Here is a 26,765-nt window from a genome sequence, read left to right on the forward strand (position 1 = left end):
GTTAAATTCGAGTTACAGAAAGAAATTTAAAATTGTGCATTTAACGCTCCGATAAAATCGAGTATTTTAACGCTGCGCTAAATTTATCGGATCTCTTACAGAATAGCCCCTAATATGTCAAATACTGACACTGACTTTATAAACCTTGATGAAAATCCTGTTTACGCTAATCAAATTTCGGAATTTATACAGAGTGTTTAAATCTTTCCTGTCTGAGATTTCAACGGCCGCAACTGTACATATTCATAATAAATGAATTATAGTAGTTTATTTAACGAGTTCGTGCGTAAATTGGCACGAGTGGGCCATTTTAAAACGCGAGTGAAACGAGTGTTTTAAAGGCTCGCGAGTGCCAAAAAAGGCCCAATTTACACACGAACGAGTTGAATACGTTTTTTTGTTCGACGAGTCCATTAAAGACTCCAAATCGCTTAAAATCTTTAAAATTAGCTTGACGTTTCGTTTTGACAAGTTGTGACATTTATCAAAATCCGTTCACACAGGAGAAAATTCTCAAATTCTGACAGTGTCGAACAAAAAATATTTAATGCCTGTGATTACATTTTTTAAGTCTCTTGTAGCCGATGAACTGATGCGATCAATTCAATACTTTTATTGCTTTAGTAAAAGAAAAGAAAGCATAACTTGTAATTTTCTACTTCTCACTGAAATGATAATCAAAAACCACCTATTGCATCGGAATTAGTAAAAATAGAAATTACTTTTTTAAATTTTTTAATAGAATGCTAATAGAAGATCAAGTGACAATCGAGATTATATTATTATTATTGACATAAAACACGGGAGTGAACAGAGGCAATTAACGCCAAAGAAGGCCCGTCCTTTCTTGAAAATGCGATATCCGATATCTTTGCGTTGCACGAATTGCACGTGTTAACTCAGTAACTCACTCACTCCAGCTCACTCACTCACTCACTGAACATCTGGACATTTTTCCAGTGATCAGTGCCATCTACTTAAAACTTGCCACATTAACAAGGGTCAAGTGTGGGTAAAGTTTCAACACAGAACACTGTAAAATTATTTTGTTCTCGCCGAGTCACCAATATATTGTAAGCAAATTAATCTTTTAATGTGTCTTGTTTTTTAACGAAACCGGAAGACTGAATAAAACTATGAGACGCCTTAAATTAAACCTTAATATCCATTATTGGCTGTTAATAATGACTAATTTCTCAATGTTGTCACAATTTTGATATTTTACTTATTTATTAAGCCATAAAGTTTGGCGTTTATGTATTTAATACTTTTAGTCTTTGGAACCATAACTATTACTTCAGAGCCAATAATGAAGCTTAAATATTAAATTGTGTTTTAGTTTTTAACTTAAAAATGCATAATTTTTCTTGAAAACGAGAAATAATGTCACCATGTTTCCCTATACCCAATACATATACGGTATCCCAGCCTTAACAAGAAACTTTCCGTTTGTTTGTCTGCACGTATTTTGAATAAAATGTTGCTCGCACATAATCTCTTCATTGGAAAAGCATTTTTGTTCGGAAAGGTTGCTGCATTGTTCTAGTTCGAAGAATGTTTGCACCTGGTTCTCTAAAACGTCGCTTACCGACGTTAGAGACAGTGAGCAGGTGCTTGAGCTATTGCCTGTTTGATGTTCGTCGAAATTTGACCAATTCCGCCAACGGTTATATTTACGGCTTTCTGCTGCAGACGTAGTTTTTTGGAAAATGATGACGTAATATAACTGTTCATGGACCCTGCATCCAGGAGAGCTCTACATTTATGTGACTGATTATTATGAGAACGATCGCGGTTGATAACAAGATAATTGATGATTGGGACCTCATAGAATGAGCGTTTAAACTTTCTACCTGTGCTGGTGTTTCATTGGTTTGCGTGATTTGTCTTTCTTTGTGAAGCAGCGTATTGTGGCTTTGATTGCATTTACGACATTTGAATTTGGACTGACAGTTGTTAACAAAATGATTGGTTCTTAGACAATTAAGACATAACTTCAGGTTTCGAGCTTGAGCGTTTCTTTCCTCTACATTTAATTTTGTAAATTCATTGCATTGAAAGATTGTATGATCGTCATTTTTACAAAATGTACAATGTAGTTTGTTTGTGGCAACATGAGACGTAGTGCTTCGTTTTTGTGACATATTGTTTTTTGCATTATTCAGATTCGGGTTGACGTTTGATTTGGGGTGCAATAGATTTAAGGATTCCAACAACTGACATTTCCTTTCTAAAAATTCGATCGTTTGACCGTAAGTTGGAACCTCGTCGGTTAATGTAGCCTGCCATTCTCTTGCAAGATTGTCGTCTAATTTGTCCACAATTATTACGACTAGAAGAGCGTGCCAAGTATCAATCGGTACTTCTAGCTGTCTTAACGCGGCAACATTTGAAATCAACGTATCTAAAAAACACCTAAGTGACGAATGCGAGGCTTTAATTACTTGGGGTGCCTTTGTGATGGCTATTATATGATCGTGAACGATCAGCCGTTTGTTGCAGAACCGTTTCTTTAAGATATCCCACGCTACATTATAATTTTCTGATGACACCGTTAATGACTTGACTGCTCGCAAAGCTTCACCAGATAAACATGATCGCAAATATTGGAAACGTTGACAGTTGTTTAGCATGTTGTTTTCGTCTTCAATAATGGATTTAAATGAATTTTGAAATGACAACCATTCCTTATAGCAACCAGTGAAAGATTTTAAATTTAAAGTTGGCAGATTCAATTTGATTGATTGATCACGATTAGAGCAATGTGAATTAGCGCTGGAACAACTACCGTTAGGATTCGCTGTGGCCGCAGTGTGCGGTGGAGGCGTCGTTTGTCTAATTTTTGTTTGAATTGATGATAATACATCGAGATACTTTAAATCAATTTCGTCGCGGTCCTGAGTCTGTGTCTCAATCGCCTCTGATGAAAGATCGAGTGATTCAATTTCAGTCTGTACCTCGTCATATTCTTTGAATATTTGTTCGATGAATGTTTTTCTAGTTTCTAGTGGAGACACATCATTATCATTTGATTGAAAATTAGACACAAAGTTCTGAATACGCGTAATTCTAGCTTTTAATGAGGTTCTTTTCCTTTTTAGAGCCTCTAATTTGGCAATTGATTCATCTAATAAAGATGTCTCGGGCATAATGATTGATTTGATTTACGTGGTCGAGATGAAAATTTGCGAAATTAGGAACAATAGAAAAAGTCGTACGTAGTAATGCAGTTTGGAAGGGAAATTGAATGGATCGAGAGCCACTAACCTTTGTTGATGTCTTGAGTAATGATCGCTTCGGTGCTACCCGATTCGGTGACTATTCGTGCTGCCCTTTTGCCCTTGCTGAAGGTGACGAAATCGTTGCTGCCCTCTGGGTGTCGAAACTGCTTCTTGAATTGTTGATGTATTACACTTGTTATTACACTAGACGACCGTCGTGTGATATGGATTTAATCATCCGGCTCGAAGGACCAAAATTATGAACGATTAATCACTGTTGGGTGGTGATATTAGCCGTACAAATGATATGGTCGTCTTTGTATAAATACTTAAAACTTTATTGTATAAATTTATGACAGAATGTTGATGTACAAGTGTTAAGTACCAAGGATAGTGGTAGACTCTTGTTTTTACGCTATATCCCGACTTAAATAAGGGTGGGTGATTTCACCCCTCTCACAAGAGAAAGTAGGCAGGACTACCTGCTACAGTACCTGTTTCTAACAATAACGTTCAAAACTACATTATTTTGTACACTAACTGAACCTTCATCGTCTAGAATATTTTCATTTTAAATTTCAAAAAAATCCTTTGGCAAATAACCGAGATATTAGGTTCGAAAGTCTTATCTCAGACACCTGTATAATTTCTCGTGCCAGAAGGGTAAAAAAGGCTTATTGTATTAATGAATCTTATTTTATTTTAGAAATACGGTCCATTTGTATTTATTGTTGTATTTTTGTAATTTTGTTCTATTCATATCGGCAATAAACGGCTAGCCGAGAATACAATGCGAGGTTTCAAGATTGTAACATGAACAAATTAAAGTACCTACCTACCAAAAATTAGAGTATAAAAACTTGTAGGTAAGCAAAATAAATAGATAAATAAATAAGACATTTTGTCGCACTTGTTTGCCTTATAACCAGTGTTCGGACGAAATATGTAGTACCGGACAAGTCGACCAGTACAACTTTGCGTAATACCCCACTCTCATATAAACACGATTCAGCTGGTTCGCTTTCAATAACAGGGAACCAGCTGAATCGTGTTTATGTGCGAGCGAGGGATTACGCAAAGTTGTACTGGTCGACTTGTCCGGTACTATTTCGTCCGGACACTGCTTATAAAGCCGGCCACACACACAGAGGGAAGAATGTGCAGTTAAAAGTGTACACGCTTGTCTTCAGTTAAACCCGTACTCTCTGTAAAGCTTAGATTATAGTGACCGGAACGCTTCCGTATCCCGAACCGTGCCCTTCCCCGCAATCGCAACGTCCCCGCAAAAATGCGTTGCTAGTTATAGTGACCCGTAACGTTGCCGTACCCCTACCTAAGGTATTGACAGATTTCATGTTAAATATTGTAGGTTATGCTATTCCAATTCGTATTTTGTTGAGAAGCCAGAGAGATCCCAGAAGACATAAAGTAATATTAATAATAATTTATGTAATACCTATTTAATACCAGTAAATATTTGACAGATTTAGCAAAGCAAATAAAAATGTTGGGAAGTGAAAAACTTCCAGGAACAGATATAGAATTGCCGTCATTGTTGCTGATGAGGCGTTCCCACTAAAATGTTATATTCAGTAGATAGGGTCCTTCCTATTTCGTCCCATGCCTGTTCTCGCATAAAGTCCATTCAAAAAACATTTGGACTGTCAAAATCAAAATTGCAGTTGTTAGGTTGGTTAAATCACTAGTTATTTTCATATTGCCCGGTTGATATCTATTATTTTTTTGATTTTTCAAACTATTCATTTGTTTAAATTGACATTGCAAATAAATTGCAAAATTATTTAAGTGCATTTTGTAAAAAGTTTAAAATGGAAAGTTCAAACGAACTGTGGTGGTTCTATTGGCGCGAGAGAAAAGGGCCATAACAAATTATTATATTATAAAGCCATCCCTTCAACAAAAAACGTTTCTGATTTTAACCCAACTGTGGAGAAACAACATCTTTTCATTGTGGAAATGAAAACCTAATTAAAGCTGATTGGATGCCTAAATCCTAGGGAGTAATCCATTTTTGACACGAGAGTATGACAAATTCTAAATTAGGTACAAAATATAGTTTAGTTTAGTGATATAAGTGTTAAAAGTAAGATTTTATTTTGAGAGAAGGCAAGATTTCGGAACGAGCGCAACTAGATTAATCAATGTGCCCAGGTTTGGTTGTTCTATAAAAGTTAAAAAAAAACGTAAATAATATAAGATAATAGATTCTAACAATATTGACACAATTTTACCACGACTCATGTTAAATTAAAGTAACCTGCTTTTTTAGTTATTTGTTATAGCCACAAATATACTTCGTGGCAATAAAATTATTTTTCGGTTCAACACTGTCAGAATTTGAGAATTTTCTCCTTTGTGAATGCATTTTGATAAATGTCACAACTTGTCAAAACGAAACGTCAAGCTAATTTTAAAGATTTTAAGCGATTTGGAGCTTTTAAGAGGCTCGTCGAACCAAAAAACGTTGTATTCAACTCGTTCGTGTGTAAATTGGGCCTTTTTTGGCACTCGTGGGCCTTTAAAACGCTCGTTACACTCGCGTTTTAAAATGGTCCACTCGTGCCAAAAAAGGCCCAATTTACGCGCGAACTCATTAAATAAACTACTATTTTTGTTCGACACTCTCAGAATTTGAGAATTTTCTCCTGTGTGAACGGATTTTGATAAATTTGACAACTTGTCAAAACGAAACGTCAAGCTAATTTTAAAGATTTTTAGCGATATGGAACCTTTAAGGGGCTCGTCGAACAAAAAAACGTTGTATTAAACTCGTTCTTGTGTAATTTTGGCTTTTTATGGCACTCGTGGACCTTTAAAACTCTCGTTTCACTCGAGTTTTAAACTGGTCCACTCATGCCAAAAAAAGCCAAAATTACACACGAACTCGTTAAATAAATAACTAATAGGTTACTGGTTACTAGGTTAGAAATTTTGACGGGAATTTACGATGTCAAACAGTTTACCCTTTGTTTCTTTAACAACTGTCGGGCTGTGGGCTGTGCTGTCGGCACCATAGGACAGATTACTCATTATATGCCATAGGCACTGCCACTCCACTCTCACATTCTGCATTCTGATTGGCTATTTGTTACAGCTCAAGGCCATTTTCGTAGGTACCCGTCCCATTAAGATAAATGTTGGCGAACTTGCATACGGTAACAATACGATGCGGCACGGTCTGCGGCCACTATAATAGCTTTCATTGCCTGGCACAGAGTTTAACTTTACGGCACGGAAAGCGGATCCGGCTACGGTTCTGTTATGTTCACTATAATCCAGGCTTAAGTACACACACACTACTGCTTCCCCGTCAGTTGTGCAGCAAACGTTCATTGTGATGGTGACCAAAAAGGAAATTTGTCTGAAAACAGTAGCGTGCCCCTGTATTGTATTCACGAGACATATTTCGTAAATCAGACAAAATACGGCCGCCACTGAATTTTAACCGAAGCATGCAGAGACTTGTCGCCACACACAGTAAGTTATCCCCGCGCGGGTTTGAATGTGCACGCCAAAAACCAAGACAGTCTTGATTCCAACTGACTTGAATGAGCGTACCACATTCTTCTCCACACACACCGAGTTTTAACTGTACCCCGTGGCGTGTGCATTCAAGTCTTGACTTTTCCCTCTGTGTGTGTGGCCCCCATAACACTTCTCGCTGCGCTTGTCGTGCTCTAAAAAACGCGTGCAACAAAATAGTGTCTTATAAAACTTGTATAATAAATTGCTGTTTTTCGTACTTCTCCTTTAAACCCCTGGTGTTGATTTTAACTTCGTTTTGCTGACTTTCCAGTCCACTTTCATGACGCAATACACAAAAAAAAAACTCTGCTTTTCCTAGTTCATCCAACTAAAAGTATGTTAAGGGTTTCAATTCATGAATATTGTAAAATTCACATTATTTATTGTAATTTTTGTGGAGCAACAATAACTCGAAGAACTTATATTCCCGTGGTTTTTTTTATATAGTCGCGGAGAGCAGACACGTTAGAATAGACTCCAGGATAACCTTCGCGGCCACATCCTTTTCCCCAAGAGACGATACCAGCAAGAACATTTTTGTTAACAAGTGGACCTCCGGAATCTCCTTGGCACGCATCCCTTACTCCACCTTTAAGACCAGCGCACAACATGCGACTCGTGATGCTTTGTCGGTATGCGTCTTTGCAGCTCGATTCGCTAATCGTTAATATAAAGGCACCTTGCAAGTAGCGCGGAGACCCTCCATTCTCCCTTGTCGATCCCCACCCGCTTACGAAGGCGACAGTATCAGGAGGCCACCTGGTGGTTGACGACGGAAGGCCTATAGTGGCTACTTTGCTCCCCAGAGGGAAAGGTGACGCCACGTGCAAAAGGGAGATGTCATAATCGATGAGTTGGGGGTCGTAGCTGGGGTGTTGGTGAATGCTAGTGATCCCGACCACCTCACCTCCTTCCTCCCGGTACGAGGTAGCAAATCTGATAGTCATCATATTACCATTGAAACTAAAATAATGATGATAAAATAATTATTGCATTAAGTCGCACCAAAAACACGTAGGTACCCATTGGTGCAGTGAGCGGCGGTGACAACATAGTCAGTGCTGATTATGGAACCACCACAGATGTGTCTATCATAATATTGAACTGAGACTTGCCATGGGACTTCTTCGATATCTATCATGTAGCCGTTTACGATTTTCTCATCAGGTGACAAAGATTCCGTGCGGATAAAAGTAGGTACCGCTGCAAAAAAATAAAATAAATTACATTACACTTTTATGATGAGCGTACTGTATAAGTTAACGAAATATACCCGAGGCAGATGCTACGAAAAAGACTACAAATAAGGCTGACTTCATTTTGAGAATATTTCAAAATCGTCTCTCCAACTAAAGTGTTATTCGTCAACATTTTTCTTTTAATACCTGAATTTTATCACATTTAATTATGTGAATTTTCTTGATAAAACATTATCAAGAAAATTAACATAAATACATAATTAAATGTGATAAAATTCAGGTATTAAAAGAAAAAAATAGAAAAAAATAGTTATTTTTATATTAAGTGCGCGAAGAGAGTGTTTTTTGTGCATGAAAAGGTCTTTTACGCCGAGACGAAGGTCGAGGCAGTACGAGTATAAGCCTTTGAATGCACAAAAACATCTTCGCGCACGAAATATAAACAATATTTTTTCAATAATTGATTCAAAAAATTGAAATTAAAAATTCAAATTTTTGAAGGAACTCTGAAGTTTCAATGCAGTGACCATGTTGCTAGGTAACTAATAAAAAACAGTGCGTGAAATGAAAAACAGAAATAGTCGTATGCGTGAAATTGCATTTCACACACACTGTTTTGTATGGTTTCTATGGTTTCGATCTTACTAACAATGCAAAAAAAAAATACACGTTAGAAAATGACCCACTTCAGGCACAGATAACTATGCGTGAATTTCAATTTTTTGAATCAATTATATAAAAACATGTTTTTAGTTTTAATTTAGAACACTAAATTAAAACTAAAAACTTGTTTTTTTTTTATTTTGCACCTTCAACACAGTCATTATAACACTCAAACGGGTTTCGAAAAGGGGTTCTTTTCGATACCTGTTTCAGGAACATTTACTTAAATTTTTAATGTTGGCAGTAACTCACAGTGAATACAAGAGTTGCTATACGTGATCACTGCATTTCACGACACTTTACATTCAAATTTTGCAATTGGGATCTTCACTACACTCTTCGCGGTCTTGTGTGATCTGCCTTTTGTGTCCCGGAATCCCTGTAGATTCACTCTGCTACGTTTTGCTAGTTTCATGAATCACCATTGCATAAATTCTCTTCGCAATAGAAAACTTTCTCTCTTCCGAAGAAATATGTGAGATTACTTGATCAAGTATTATACCGTGATTAATGCACTGCCATTTTTTTATTAAATTAAAGATTCTGCCTCTTCCATCTGTGTACGTTATGCAATGCTTACTGTTTATCCACGAGAATGTATCTAATCACAAATCACAGTAGCATTGGAGACTTTACTGTATTAATTTATACACTGATCCGTCCAATTCTCGTAAATCTTTAAATTATTGTTCGTAATTTATTGCGAAAGGTAAGTATTTCTATTAAATATATGATACTGAGGAATTTAAAATTTGATAAACTACATCGATTAAATTATTTTGACTTCAGTAAGCCTTCTAAGTTAATAGTAATTAAATTCATTCATTCAAGATCGTAGGACAAATACCTAGGTATAGTTGACTCAAGTTGCAAAAAACCACTTTGCCTTTGCAGCAGCATTTTTATGGCATTAGTCATTTGAAATTACTTTAAAACTGTACTTATATGGAAAATATTCAATCCAAATTATAATTTTCTGGTTTCTTTTTGTCTTTATTTGGTTCAAAAACATTGAAAAAATGCTGTTGCAACTTGAGTCAACTATAGGTATTTATATTATACTGGGTGCCCCAAAATTCGCGGAACAACGTAGTAGTACGTTGTTAAGTAGTCATTAAGAGATCAGGTAAAAATGTTTAAAAAATCAATCTTCTTTTTTGTAGAAGATATGGACCTATTCGTTACACTAAATGTGGCAACATTTAAAAACATTCTATGTTGTAATATTAAATTTATATTTGATATTAATTAGTGAGCAGTTGTTATAAAAACAAACGAATGTTATAAATAATTTTGAATAAAAAATATATAAACAAAAAGTCTGTCAATAGTTTATTGAATTAAAAGGATTCTTCTAATAATACTACAAAGGGTTATGGGCCCAGGAGAATATTAAAAGAAAGAAGATTTAATAGAAGAAGATGAGTGGAAATGTAATAAGAATTGAACCACTGGGAAAAGAAAATTATGATACATGGAAACTTCAGATGGAGGCAGTTCTCGTAAAGAACGAAATGTGGGGATATGTAAATGGATCTATTGAAAAACCAAATAATGAAGAAAATACGATTTGGGAAGAAAACGACAAAAAGGCAAGAGCAGATTTAATCTTAGCGATAAATCCCAATGAACTAAGGCAAATAAAAAATTGTGTAACTTCAAATGGAATATGGAAAAAATTAAAGGAGCTTTATGAATCAAAAGGTCCTGCAAGAAAAGCTACGTTGTTAAAACAACTAATAATGTCCAAAATGAATGAAGGAGAAACGATGAAAAATCACTTAAATAATTTCTTTAATATCATCGATAAATTAGAAGAAATGGAACTAAAAATTGTAGATGATCTCGTAACAATATTGTTACTGTATAGCATTCCAGATTCATATGAAAATTTCCGGATCGCAATAGAATCTCGTGATGAGTTACCGAAGCCAGAAACACTGAAAATAAAGCTTACGGAAGAATATGAAGCAAGAAAAAGTAGAGAAAATCAAAATTCTCCGGGTGCTCTATTAATTAAAAAATGTTATAAGAAAGAAGATGGACCAAAATCATCAAAGGAAAATTTAAGAAAAAATAATTTTAAAGAAGCATTCAAATTTAAATGTCATTATTGCAAGAAAATAGGACACAAAGCTGAAAATTGTTGGTCAAAAGCCAAAGCAAGAAATGAAATTTCGAAAAAGGCAGAAGTTACCGAAACAGTTCTTCAAATCAATAGAACCAAATCAGAAAGCCAATGGTGGTGTGTGGACTCAGGAGCGTCTTCGCACATGTGTTCATCAAAAGATCAATTTCGAAATATCGCTCAAAATGATCAAGTCCTAAATTTGGCAACTCACAGTTTCACAAAAATAAGAGGAACGGGAAATGTGAAAATAAAAGTGTCAAATGAAAATAATTTACGATCTGTCAATTTGAATAATGTCATGTATGTTCCTGATTTACGTTCAAATTTGTGTTATCTGTCGGAAAAATCACGGATAAAGGTTCAACGGTGATATTTGAAAACAACAAAGTCTACATCCTTGATAAAGATGGAAAAGAAATTATGATTGGTCAAAAAAGAAATCATCTTTACTATGTTCGCGAAATTCTAGATAAAAAGGGAGAGACAGCAGCTGCAAGTATGAACATTTCAAGAACAAACATACAAGAGTGGCATGAAAAATTTGGACATATTAATGAACAACAATTAAAACAACTTGCAAGAAGTAACGAAGTGTATGGTTTGAATATTGGATGCAATGAACATTTAATAAATTGTTCAATTTGTTTGAAAGCAAAACAAACTAGAAAATCTTTTTCAAGAAATGAATCACATAAAAAAGAAACATTATTGGAATTAATTCACACCGATATATGTGGACCAATGAGAGTAAACTCGATTGGTGGATCAAGATATTTTATTACGTTTATTGATGATAAGTCAGGTTGGTGCGAAATTTACTTTATCAAGAAGAAAAGTTAAGCTGCCAGTGCATTTTTTAAATACAAGGCAATGGTTGAAAATCAGCTAGGAAAAAGAATAAAATGTCTTGGATCGGATAATGGAACTGAATATTTATGTAACGAACTTGAAAGTTATTTGGAGAAACATGGAATAAAACATGAAATGACGGTGGCATATACACCAGAACAAAATGGCGTTGCAGAACGAAGAAATCGCACTTTAGTAGAAATGGCAAGATGTATGATGATACAATCGCAATTGTCGCCTTCATTTTGGGCAGAAGCAATTTCTACAGCAAATTATTTAAGAAATAGATGTCCATCTAGAAGTATAAATGGACAAACACCGCACAAATTATGGACGGGAAAGGATTTTAGCGTGAAACACTTTCAAATTTTTGGAACGAAAGGTTACAGGTTAGATAAAACTCCAAATAAAGGAAAATTTGATCCAAGAACTAAGAAATATATTTTCGTGGGTTATTCAACAGAAAGAAGAGCGTATCGAGTGTGGTGCCCCGATTCTAAAAGAATTTATGCAACGAGAGATGTAAAATTTGTAAATAATTTTGAAGTAAAAGAACAACCCATGCAGGAAGAATTTACTTCTGAAGATATTATGAAGAAAGAAAAAGAAGTTGAAATATACTTGAACAATTATAGAAAACTTGAAAATGAAAATGAATCAATAGAAAATCAACCAGAAAATGAAGAAACAGAACGTGAAGTTAGTAATAATGAGAATCAATTAGAAGTTCAAACAGAAATAGAAAACTTGCAAGAAAATTACAACGAAAGAAGAGAAGTAGAAACAAGAGAAAAGCGAAAACCTGGAAGACCAAAATTTCTTTATACAGGAAAGAAAGGAAGACCTAAGAAATTATACGTACAAGCATGTGAAGAAGAAATAACAGAGAAAGAAGGTTCAAGAACAAATGAAATTACTGAAGAAGATCCAAAAACAACTAAAGAAGCATTTTTACGACAAGAATCCGAAGAATGGAGAGAAGCGATGAAAAATGAATTTAATTCTCTAAAGAAAAATAAAACATGGAAAATAGTTGATCGCCCAAGTGATCGAAAAGTAATAGGCTGTAAATGGGTTCTGAAAACAAAATTTAATTCGGATGGTACGATCGCTCGTCGAAAAGCAAGATTAGTTGCAAAAGGTTATGCCCAATTGCCAGGAATAGATTTCCAAGAAACTTTTGCACCTGTTTCAAGATTATGTTCTGTAAGACTAATAATGGCCATCGCAGCACAATACAATCTAATAGTTCATCAGTTGGATTTTGTAACAGCATACCTGAATGGGGATATCGATGAGGAAATTTACATGGAATTACCTGAAGGAATAAATGAAATTGGAGAAGAAGTCGTGTTCAAAAACAAAGTTTGTTTATTAAAAAAAGCATTATATGGATTGAAGCAGTCAGGTCGTCAATGGTACAAAAAATTAGATGAGAACCTACAGAAGTTGAATTTAAGACCCCTCAGCACAGACAAATGCATCTATATGAGAAAAACAAGAAGAGGAAACGAAGAAAACATGGTTTTAATAGCAGTGTATGTAGATGATATAATAATAGCGTCTAACAGCATGGAAGAAATTAAGAATCTGAAAGAAAATCTTGCGAAAATTTTCCAGATGAAAGATATGGGACAGATAAAATATTGTTTGGGAATTGAATTTAACGTAAAGAAAAACAAAGTTACTATGAGTCAGAAGAAATATGTTGATGATTTATTAAAGCGTTTTGGAATGGAAAATTCAAAAGAAGTTTCAACTCCCATGGACCCAAATGTTAAACTGTCAAAAGAAATGTGTCCAAAAACGGAAAAAGAAAAAGAAGAGATGACAAGGTGTCCATATCAGAATTTAATTGGTTCCCTTATGTATTTATCAGTTTCAACGAGGCCAGATATTTCATATGCCGTAAGCTGTTTAAGTCAATATAATACGTGTTTTGGAAAGGAACATTGGACTGCTGCGAAAAGAGTACTACGATATTTAAAAGGAACTAGGGACTACGGATTAGTTTACAATAGTTCAAGTACAGAAGCAGAATATATGGCTTTATCCGATGCAACAAAAGAAGCCATCTATTTACGATGATTTTTAAAGGAGGTGTTGAACATAGATAAACAAATTCAAATAATGAACGATAATCAAGGTGCAAGGAGCCTCGCACAAAACCCAGTTCAACATTCCAGAACCAAGCACATAGATATCAGGCATCATTTTATACGAGAAATATTGCAAAGAAAAGAAATAGAAATTAAATACATACAAACGAGTGAAATGGTCGCCGATTTTTTAACGAAGCCCCTATCAAAATTCAAACATAACTATTGCTTAGAAAATTCCGGCATTAAGAATATAGAATAAAGAAAAATAAATTTAAGGGGGGCTGTTGTAATATTAAATTTATATTTGATATTAATTAGTGAGCAGTTGTTATAAAAACAAATGAATGTTATAAATAGTTTTGAATAAAAAATATATAAACAAAAAGTCTGTCAATAGTTTATTGAATTAAAAGGATTCTTCTAATAATACTACATCCTTGGAAACGAGAGGAAAAATCAAAGCCGTGTTGCCGTACGCTATTTGAGGTAAAACGAACATAAAATTACTACTTGGAAATGCTGGAAATAATGAATAAAATAATTGCAAACCTGATCACAATCGTTCAAAATTATTAGGCCACTGGCTAGTAAAAGACAAATAGTCAAAATCTTTTTTATTATTTAAAATAAATGAGATCAAAGCTGCACCTTTTGGGCCCCCATATCTTCAAATCGAAGAGGTATATAATTTTTTAATTATTTTTTTCGTTATTTTCTAACATGAATTGACATTGCCTCATTGAGTTGTTCCACGAATTTTGGGGCACCCAGTATATATCAGAAAAAAACAAATTGTTTACAACGTGCCAAAGTAGATACATTAATGAAAAACTTTTGAATTGTTAATTACTTTTAACGTCTAGACGTAACAGAAAAATAACAAAAGTTGTTGACAATAAAATAAATAACAGTCGGTATGTCTACATGTCAAATAAAATTATTAAAGAACGCAAACAAAATATTATACATACAAACAAACATTGTACATTAATCATTATAAATGATTGTACAGGGTGATTCAAGTTTTACCGCCCGAGCAAAAACACACACTTCTAATCGCTTTAAAATTTCCAAAAAATGTAGGAATGATTGTGTAACGCTGCCAAACATTCTGTAAAAATTTCAAACTTTTTAATGAACGAGTAAATATTAACATTACATTAATTTACATAATTTTTCAATGAGAATCCTTTCAAATACTTAGGAAAAACCCTAAAGTTTCGTAATTTTTACTAATTTTTTAATAGGGTTGTTACGTATATACACCTTCTACGGAGTATGCCGGGGTTGCTATAGAGTTGTTTTATGTGGAAAAACGATAATTCTGTACAATTGTTTTCGGTGTTTGGAAATAAAAATAAAACAGCATTGTATCAGTGTTTTCCTGCCTACAAATACACAACAAGGGTTAATCGTGCGGGCGGTAAAACTTGAATCACCCTGTACCATCGTAGTAGGCGTTGGTGGCTTAGTTGAATGTGCCGCAAGCTTCATAAAATGAGTGAGACTAGTATCACCAATAGGTAAACTCCGTACGTTTTTAAATTCTAGTTCCAAATCATAAAGCAGTGAAAAATACAGGGTTATTCTAAATGATTGTAGTCGAAGTAGGCGTGAAAACTGAATGTAAAATTTATGGTTGCCGCTTCACATAAAAAAACATCAAAATGATGAGATTGAGATTCTCTCGCCGCCGACATGACGAAAGAGTCGGAGGTAAAACCGCTCTGCTTTATATGTGCTAATTCTACAGTTAAAAAGCGCGTATATTGTGTAAAGTGTCAGCAATGGTGCCATAAGAGTTGTGCCAATCGAAAAATATGCTGTGACGATCAACAGCTTATGTGTGATTATGTGAACGATGAAGAAAACAAAAATGAAATACTCCATGTCGACAACGAAATTGAAACCGAGCACGCAGTTAGCAAAAAACTTATAGAGGTAATAGAGGATCTCCAAGTGAAAATCGAAAATTTAACAAGAAAAGTAGATTCATTGAAGGAATTGCTACCACATGAAAATTCGAGAACTTTTTGCCAAAAATGCGTCGACCCCGATAAGGCGCAAACAAAAAGCAAAAACCTTATGGCCAACCACTTGAATCTGCAGTCACAAGTAAACAACAACATAACCAACAAACCAGCAGCGATTAACGCTAAACAACAGAGTTCCAATAATGGCTCCGACAGTCAACGGAAACAAAATGTCTCTTCTTTTTTTTGAAATACAAAAAAAAACAGCAGGACTTAATGAATGAAATAATCAATCTGGAAAATCATACATCATCTCAAAGTGACTCAAATCAAGATAATCACTCAGCAAGTGAACCCAAGTTTCAGACGGTACAACGAAGAAAACCGCGACGGAAATACAACATCGGTGAATCTGATGAAAACACTAATAAACATGAAGCTTTTGTAGGTGCAGTTAAGAAAGAAAACAAAAACAAGAAAATCTGGTTGTTCATCGCCGGTAACCGAGAATATGGTTAAACAGCATATTTCCTCGAAACTAAAATGTGATATCTCAGAATGTAACGTTAAAGAATTACAAACATTCTATCAAAAATCTGATAATAAATGTTTTCTCATTGGTGTACAACCCGCATATAAAGAAGCTGTCTATGACAAAAATTTTTGGCCAAGAGGGATACGCTATAGCAGATTTGATTTTAGGAAAGGGGAACATTTTTTAGACAGCAACACCAAGGTCAACTCTTCGCCTCAAAGGCCATAAAATACCCAAAAAAGACAAATTGCCGAATAAATTTTGGTATGCTGAATATAAGAACTTTGCTTCCATCTACACAACTACTTTCAGAAATAATTGAAGAGCGTGAGATAGATATAATGTCATTAACAGAAACTAACCTCAACGAAGATACTCCCAACGAAAATATATCAATTGAGAACTACAATATTATACGTGTTGACAGAGATTTAAACTTCTCAAACAAAATAAAAGGTGGTGGAGTATTATTATTATATATTAAAAACCATTTAAAGTACAAAATTATTGAACCGGGGACTCAAAATAAAATTGAACAAGTCTGGTGTGTGGTCACCCTACCAAAAAGCGAGAAACTTGGAATAGGCATAATTTACAGACCTCCCTCAGTTTCCTACACGGAACTTTCCTGCATCGAGAATCAACTTGAGAATCTTGTACCCCAAGTAGATCACATGATCATCGCTGGTGATTTTAACGTTGACTATTCTAAGCAAGTTACACTCGGTTATAAGTTTCTTAAACAAACCCTGGACCCTTATAACGTAACACAAATTATAAACCTGCCCACTAGGACAACATCAAACACTTCTACAATTATTGATCATATATATGTCAGTCACAGTCTTGTATCACCGGAGGTCTATGTAGAAGATATGAGTCAAATCCGAAACAGAAATGGAAATTCGCTCAGCGATCATAACCTAATATATTTTCATTTACCATTTTTAAAGCCAGCTGTGAAGATAGCAACAAAAAAGCATATACGATGTTTCTCAAAAATAAACATTGATGCACTGCGATATGATGCCAAAGCATTATCATTTGATGCCATTAAGGATATCAACGATGTCAATGTAAAGATTAGTTTATTCAACGAAGAAGTGTCTAGCCTGTTTAATCAACATGCTCCACTAAAATCAGTTACTTCGAAAAGGGCTAAGCCGGAATGGTTAACTCACAACATCTCTGAAATGATAAAAGCACGACGAAAAGCATATAATGCCTTCAATCGCACAAGAGCGCAAGAAAAATGGCGGTTCTAAGTTAACATACGAAATGAGGTATCAAAAGCAGTACAACGTGAAAAAAAAAGCTTTGCAAAATATAAACTGGACAAATGCAGTGATGCCAAGCAGATGTAGAATGGGCTGAAGTCATTAGGATTAAAGCAAAGAACACCAAAGACTATTCCAAGTCATCTTCAAAATCCAGACCTTATTAACGACTTTTTTATAAACAGCTCAAAAATGAATGAACATCATTTGCAGGAAGAAATCGAGTTGTACGAAAAACATAAACTTCAAGACTTCTTAAAACCATTTCAACTTCGGAGTGTCAGTGAAAGTGAAGTGCAAGATGTTCTACAAAAAATTCACTCTGGTGCGGTAGGATGTGATGGTATGTCCATACACATGTTTAAAATGATACCAGATCTATGTTTAAAATCACTAACGGACATCGTGAATTGTTCCATTGAAACAAAGGTGTTTCCTAACGTATGGAAAATGGGATTAATAACCCCAGTCCCAAAGATGTCGCAGCCTGTAGATTACGTGGATTTGAGACCTATCTGTGTCTTGCCAGTACTATCGAAGGTCTTGGAAAGGCTAATTTTTCAACAAATTATGACATTTTTAGAAGATCATAAAATCTGTCAATCTGGATTTAGAAAGCATCATAGTACAGCTACAGCTTTAATCAACGTTTTTGATGACATATTGAGAACACTTGATAAAGGAATGATGACTTTATTGATATTGTTGGACTTTTCTAAGGCCTTTGATTCAATTAGTCATAACTTTTTTCGTATCCCACCTCCACCCGGCGGCACGGCAATTTTGCCGGAGTACATACACTATTACGGATAATACTATCAAGTAATAGTGCAGTGCTTATCAACATAATTACCGGCGTCTCGCCTCCACATTTTGACTTTTTTGTGTTTTATGTTCTGTGTCAATGTTAAGGAATTTCCTCACGATATGACATGAGTATAATAATATACCTTTTTGAATTTCAACCACCAATTTGTTGTCTAAGTCCAAAATTTTTAAATTTTTAAAAAGAGATTGCGGTACTATTCCTGTTGCGGAAATTATAAATGGTAAAATCGAAATTTTTTCTAAACACCAAAGATTTCTCATAGCAACGGAGAGTTCTAAATATTTATTAATTTTTGTATTATATGTCTGTGTTATATTGTGTGAATTTGGAACAGCTATATCTAAAAGATATGCTTGCTTTTGTTGTTTATTTAAAATAATAATGTCTGGTCTGTTATGCTGAATATGAATGTCGGTTAAAACTGTACGATCAAAATATAATTTGTAATTGTCATTTTCCAAACAACTTTCGGGTTTATAAATATAATGTGGTTGTGTATCCTTTAATAAGTTGAATTTAACTGCTAAATTCATGTGTATAATTTTTGCGAATATATCATGACGTTTTTTATATTCGCTTTGAGCCAAAACGGTGCAAGAAGAAATGATGTGTTCAATGGTTTCCCCTTCAGTTCCGCAAATCCTACATTTATCAATGATCGATTGTAATCCGCATATGTGTTTTTTATAATTTCTTGTATTTATAACACGATCTTGTATTGCAAATATAAAACCCTCAGTCTCAGGATGAATATTTGATTTTTTAAGCCATGCATGAGAAGCTTGAATATTAATTTCTGGTTGTTCTAGTTCTTTAAAATATCTCCCATGTAAAGACTTTTGTTTTATATTTGCTATAGTGTCAGGTATATTTGGCTCAACAATATCTGAAATTATTTTATCGCTTAAATTTAAAGGTGTGTAACCTTTATCCGCTGAAACCAAAGCATTAAAAAAAAAAAGTGTTATCACAAGCTCTATTGAGAAAATAATTTTTTAGTGAAGCAATTTGATTATGTTGTAGAATTTCTAGATTTGAAAAACCCCTACCACCATTTTCGCGTGGTAAATTAAATCTTTCAATAGCAGATTTGGGGTGATGTTTACAGAATTTTGTAAAGAGAACTCTAGTTTGAATATTTATATTCTGTAAATTAGTTTTGGACCATTTTATAACACCAAAAGAATAGGTCAACAATGGAACAGCATATGTATTAACTGCTTTAATTAAATTATTACCGTTTAATTTTGATTTTAAAATAGATTTAGTTCTTAAATAAAATTGTTTTTCTAAATTTTCTTTTATAATTGAATGTTGAATATGATTTGATCGATTAATACCTAAATATTTATAAAATTCTCCTTTATTTAAATTTTTAATGATTTCTCCTTCTTTAGTTATATATATTCTAAATTTTCGTAATGACCGCGACATATTGATTGCGTTTTACACTTATCAATACCAAAACTCATGCCAATATCATTTGAGAAATTTTCAGTTATTGTTAGTAAAGATAAAATGTGATTCTTTTTACATGCATAAATTTTTATGTCATCCATATAAAGAAGGTGATTTAATTTGGATAGTGTGCTATTATTAAGTCTAATATTGAAACCATATCCAGTGCTATTTAATAGATTTGTCAAAGGATTAATGGCTAGACAAAACCATAAAGGACTTAAAGAATCTCCTTGATAAATTCCCCGTTTAATTTGAATATGCTCGGATTTTAATTTAGTATTGTTTATTGATAAATTTAAAGTAGTTCTCCAAAATGTCATAACATGAGATAAAAAGTTAATCAAATCCAAATTAATTTTATAAATTTTAAGAATTTTAATTAACCATGAATGTGGTACTGAATCATAGGCTTTTTTGTAGTCTATGAATGCGGTATAAATATTTCTATTATTTTTTCTAGCTTGTTCCATTATTACCGTATCTATTATGAGTTGTTCTTTACAACCAAAACACTCCTTAACACAACCTTTTTGTTCTTCATTAAGTATATTTAATTTTTGACAATGGTCGTAAATTATTACTTTAATGCAAGATGTCATAAGTTTATAAATTGTAGGCAGACATGTGATTGGCCTATATTTTGATGGATTTTTAGTATGGGAATCTTTTGGTTTCAGATATGTTATACCATGGGCCAAAAACTCTGGAAATGTGTTAGGTTCCCTAATAAATCCGTTAAATTGATCAAGTAAGCATTTATGAATACAAGTAAATTTTTTTAACCAAAAGTTATGAATTTGGTCACCTCCAGGGGATTTCCAATTATGTGAACTATTAATATTTTTAACTAAAATTTCAAGGCTAATTTGAATATGATATGGATTATTACTATCTGGTATCTCATTTTCTAAATTAGGAATCCATTCTGCCTGATTATTAAATTGAACTTCATTTGACCATATGTTTGACCAGAATTCTTTAATTTCATTTATATTTGGTAGACCATTATTATTTTGAGTTTTATTATCTGCTAAATTTTTGTAAAACAACTTCTCATTATTTCTAAATAGTTTATTTTCAAATTTCCGTTTTTTATTATTTTTATATCTTTTTAATCGTTTAGAATAAATATTCAATTTTTGTAATAAAGTGTCTTTAATTTCTATTAATGTTTCATTATATTCGTTATATTTTAAACAATGTATTCTGTTTTTATTTAAAATCGATTTAATACAGTTATTTAGATGATTAGAATTTATACCCTTTAAATATTGAGTTATTCTACCTAAATCTCGTCTGATATTGTTAATGCGTTTATTTAGTCTTCGTTCCCATTTTGGTAATTCTTTAGCTTTTATATTATTTGTCTGGTCAATTTCTTTTGAACCATTTAATCTGATAATTGTTAAAGCTCCACTATATATGATACTGTGTAATTTTCTAAAACTTGTCGTGTTATTTACAAATTTAGGTAAAATGAATTGATTTAAAATTTCAATCATTGCAAAGAATTTTTTGGAGCTTTGTTGTTTAGGTAATAGTGGTCTATTAAATGGTTCTATATGTTCAAATTCGTTCAGAGTTCTATTAAATTCATCTTCAATTTGTTCTTTAAAATTTTGATGGTAGTAAAAATTTTGATTAATAACATGTATATCATTATAACTCAAGTCTAAATTATTTATGTCGTTTTGTATCGTGTTGTTTGGTGTTGAATTACTTTGATAACAGAAAGAGTCATTATGATTTGGTAAACTTTGTAAACTTTGCGGTTCAACAGAATTTTCAACTAAATTATTAGAAACTTCTATCCCACCTCCACCCGGCGGCATGGTAATTTTGCCGGAGTACATACACTATTACGGATATTACTATCAAGTAATAGTGCAGTGCTTATCAACATAATTACCGGCGTCTCGCCTTCGCATTTTGACTTTGTTGTGTATTATGTTCTGTGTCAATGTTAAGGAACTTCCTCACGATGTGACATGAGTATAATAATATACCTTTTTGAATTTCAACTACCAATGTGTTATCTAAATCCAGAATTTTTAAATTTTTAAAAAGAGATTGCGGTACTATTCCCGTTGCTGAAATTACAAGTGGTAAAATCGAAATTTTTTCTAAACACCAAAGATTTCTCATAGCAACGGACAGCTCTAAATATTTATTAATTTTTGTGTTATATGTCTGTGTTATATTATGTGAATTTGGAACAGCTATATCTAAAAGATATGCTTGCTTTTGTTGTTTATTTAAAATTATAATGTCTAACTTCATTATTGTCAGAATAATTAATTGACAATTCTAACTTTACATCATTTTTGATCTTTTCTAAAATTGCCGAAGGGATATAGTTTTTCTTCATAATGGCTCTCCTCTGGTCAGCTAAATTTTGAATAGTAACAGGAAACTGGGGGTACTTACTTTGGAATGCTTTAAATAAATCAAGCCTGTAAGTACTCACAACATCCTGTAGTTTCGTGATCCGAAAATATTCCCGTATAATGAAAATATTCATTTCCATAGTCCATTTTTTGCGTTTTCTAACTAGTGTAGCACCATTGGATTGCAGTGAAGCACTTGCAACAACATTTGGCGCGTTTTTATTAGAGAGCGAATTTATTGACATTTAGACAGTTGTCACGGCACTCAATATAATTAATAACTTATTATTAGCCAAACTGAAATACATCGGTTTTTCTATTGATGCTATAGATTGGGTAAATTTGAGTAATAGATCTCAGCAGGTCACAATTAATACGGAATCAGGAATTGTTACGTCACAACATAGAAAAATAACGAACGGGGTTCCGCAGGGTTCAATATTGGCCCCCCTCTTGTTTGTCATTTACACGTTTGACTTTCATCACATATTTCATAACATGAACATTCATTATTATGCTGACGACACTCAAGCATACAAGTCCTTCAAAACAATAGATATCTTAGAAACAATCAATTTATTAAACACCAATCTAAACACACTAACTGAAAAATGTGAGAAACAATGCTTGAAACTTAATCCACGCAAAACACAAGCAATGCTATTTGGTCCAAAAAAAACATGTGATGTAATCTATGATCAAATAAAGCTTAATATTAATGACAATGATATAGAAACTGTGTCTCAAGCCAAAGATTTAGGTGTAATTATAGACAATGACTTAAGTATGTCTTCACATGTGTCTTCTATCTGTAAACGTTGTTACTGTGCTCTGAAATCTATTTACCCACTGCAATACACTCTTACTGTTCAATTAAAAATAAAAATTTGTGACACGCTAATTTTATCCTTAATCAATTATTGTTTAATATTTTCCGGCTCTTTTCTAACCAAGAGTGAATTTTATAGGTTACAAAAGATACAAAATTCATGTTTGCGTTATTGTTATAATGTTAAGCGTTTCGAACATATCACACCGTATCTACGCCGATCGGGTTGGCTGAATGTAGAAAATAGATATAAGTAGGTACTACTTGTGTAGCATTATTTTTAAAATAGTAACTACGAAGACACCCGAATATTTATATAGCAGAATTACATTTAGGAAGGACATACATGATAGAAATACGAGGTCTAAACAACTGATTGACATCCCAAAACATAATAAAGAAATTTACAAATCTTCATTTACTTATATGTGTGCTAAATTGTACTATGATTTTAATGAATGTTTTAATTGTAATTCGTATATTGCTTTTCGGGCTAAGCTCAAACAAACTCTGTCTAAATAAACAGGGCCCTGGGCCTCTAAATGGCATGAATGGAAAACAGTCTTCCTTGACTGATTCATGCCTTTTGTAGCCGCTGTATTTCATATTTGTGCAACGCAGATTCCTGAAGAATGTAGTCTTCATGTTGAATGGTGCATATCCGCCTCGTGGGTGTCCACAAGGTCTTCTGCTCGGTGAGGTTGGTCTGCAGTCTCTGCTTGATAGACGCATGGAGCATTCGGTGATCTTTTTGTTCAAATTGTTCAGAGGGCTGCAGGAATGTCCTCATGTTCTGGAGAGGATCAGCTTGAGGGTTAGCCGGTCGGGATCTAGGGTAAGGAGTGTTTTCTACATCGGTCAGCGCCACACTGACATCGGGCTCAAGTCACCCGTCACTCGAATGCTGCGAAATTACCAGAGTGTCGAGGCCCACATCGATATTTTTTGTTGCAGCATTTCGCAAATCAAAAAATTCTTCTCCATCTCCTCGTGAATTAGGGCGATCCTACTCAGATGAGTGCTCGGTAGTTGTAGCCTGGGTGTTGGGATGCTCTCTGTGTAATGGTTGTTGTGTTGTGATTGTGTTTTGTGTATCATTTTCTTTTTGGCAGGGCTTCTAATTGGGCGTCAAGCCTGTTAGCCGTCAACAATAATAATAATAATAATAATAATAATAATATTTTTATTCACTAATTTTAAGATTTTGCTTTGTATTTATTTATTTTATGCTTTTTTTTTAATGGCTGCAATAAACATTTATTATTATTATTATAAAAAAAAAATTTTTTTTTATAATAATTTTTTTTTTTAATGGCTGCAATAAACATTTATTATTATTATTATTATTATTATTATTATTATTATTATTATTATTATTATTATTATTATTATTATTATGTGAATAAGTGAGTACACACGGGAGTTAAATTGGGTGCAAAACAACTCAATATCTTTAAAATTGGTTGCAAAACAACTCAATATTTCTGGATTCAATCGTTAATTTAACAAAAATAAATGAAAATCTCATCACCGCACTTTTCACCTAAAAAATGACAGTGACAGCGACAAAACTGACAGTTCACATGAAAGCGACAAAAATGTAATAACATGGGCATGGCCTACTTCGACTACAATCATTTAGAATAACCCTGTACTATGCAACTATAGTGTTGTAATACTCGCTGCGCTCTTCGAGCTCTAAAAAACGCGTGCGACAAATTGGTGACTTATAAAACTCGCATAATAAATTAAGTACCATTTTTCGGACTTCTTCTTTACATTATTTGTTTTCCCTTATGGTGAAATTTTCTCAAAATAACGATTTAACAGACTTCGGGTCGAGATGCATTGGAGACTGCTCGAGAGTACAACCTAAATGTGGGGGTGGGTGGTGATAACCGGAAGAAAGAAAACTCCGAGTGGTTTAAACGAAATGAATATATTTTCACTGTCCTGCACACGTACAAATCTTATTATTTGACAACAAAAACGTTTCTCACACTCAATAATTATGTACAAAATGAAGGGTAGTGCCCTCGCCGCGACCAAAAAAAAAAGGAAAACTCTCGAAAAGTAAATTGAATTCAAAAACTAAATTAAAAAAAAAAGGAGGAGAGCCGAAAGTGAAGCCCGATATCGTCCTCGACGCCATTCTTCTACACCGCCCACGATCGGCGGGACCGTTCCCTCGGGCCTCACCGCCGTCGCGCGGCAGACGAGGACACAAAAGATAAAGAACTAAAATAAACAGGAACTCTTACAAAAAAAAACTGTTATCGCTCTGACCGGCCGCTTGCAGACGAGGTCACCACCACCAGCAGACCGATAACTCAACCCGAACAAAAAAAAAACGTTCTGCCTGAAACGACGCGCTCGCTTCGCGAAAAATATTTTTTTTTCTATCACCCTGCACCCTGGGGGTCAATTCTTGACCGTTCGTAACTTTGCGATCATTCGCAAAATAGCGAATTTTTCTTAAATCCAATTCTTGACTATTCGTTTTGTTACGAATTCGCAAAATACTGTAAGGAAAATCGGACTCCGACAATATCTGAGTGCTGATAAGAATCTGTGGGAACCCAATACGACTGACCCCCTAATAATTACCTCGTTTATTTTTTGTGGAATAGGGAATAGTGTTAATAATATTACAGAATCTAGTTTGGTTGATGTTTATGGTATATTATAAGTTATCACGGACTTTAGTGCATTTTTGAATTATATAGCTGCAGCTGGCTTAATTGGTTTTTTGCTCGATGTAAACCCTAACGAAGGGTCAACTGTTATGACTGACTCGCTATATAAAATAGTGAGATGGTGTGTTTAAGTTAGTGTTGAATTAAAGTTTGTTCATGAAACACGTCTTTCATTACATAATTTTATAATTTTCTTACAATACTATTCGTTTTTTTGCGAGCGGAATTATAAGTGGTGTAAAATTACGATTAGGATAAAATATCAACATTTAAGTGAAAATTGGTGAATTATTAATCTTTTGGCAATCTGAAATTTGGAAAATGCCTAATTACGAAATGGTGATATTAACGCGAGACATCCAGAAGATCCTTTTGTTTAACTGAATGAAAGACAGTTTGTAAATATGTATGTGTCGTCTCTCTAATAGTGGAGTAACGTTAGGTTTTTATTTCGGAACCGGTAGCAAGAGCTCGGATTTGAACGAAATTTTTTTAATGTGTTATAAATAAAACATATTAAAACCTTTATAGGTTAAAAATTGCCGCTCATTGTTTGTTTCATTAATTTATTGTTTATTTATAAGAACTGAAATTTTCCAGTTAGAAATCGTTATTTTCGCAAGAAAAATACTAGAGAACAATATAGAATGCCTTTGGGAAGAGTATATTGTTATATTGAAACTTGTTTGGAATTAATTGTATGTGGAAAAAGAAGAACAATAGGCAGATGTCGGTAGCCCGGTGAAAAAATCCAGAGGTCCGTGAGTAATACGCTTCAGTTGGCAACACGTAAAAATATAATTCAAATGTCATCAGATGTCATTACAATGGAGAACTGTCATTATTAATTATTGACTATTAAAATTGATATTGCAATATGTTCACTTCAGAGCAAAAAATTTTCATTGTGCAGTGTTACTTCAGAAACGGCGAATCGTCCTATTGAACACCTCCAGTTTTCGAGGAATTGCAACAAAAGTTTCCGGATTTTCAAGGCACTTACAGTGGAGAGTAAAAAAAACCAGACATAATTTTTGACATAACAGTCATAAGTGTGAAACCGCCCT

General features: G+C 33.8%; 1 protein-coding gene across 1 annotated transcript; it reads right to left on the reverse strand.

Annotated features, from left to right (window-relative positions):
* Window positions 1–7,186: 7,186 nt before the first annotated feature.
* On the reverse strand, window positions 7,187–7,963 carry LOC138127118 (trypsin-4-like). Its single transcript, XM_069042980.1, has 2 exons — window positions 7,790–7,963; window positions 7,187–7,730 (listed from the first exon to the last, which is right to left on the reverse strand). Exons 1-2 carry the CDS (start codon window positions 7,906–7,908, stop codon window positions 7,187–7,189), a joined length of 663 nt encoding a protein of 220 aa, XP_068899081.1. The 5' UTR covers window positions 7,909–7,963.
* Window positions 7,964–26,765: the final 18,802 nt, after the last annotated feature.

Source organism: Tenebrio molitor, chromosome 3 (genome assembly GCF_963966145.1).
Source record: "Tenebrio molitor chromosome 3, icTenMoli1.1, whole genome shotgun sequence".
Lineage (NCBI taxonomy): Eukaryota > Metazoa > Arthropoda > Insecta > Coleoptera > Tenebrionidae > Tenebrio > Tenebrio molitor.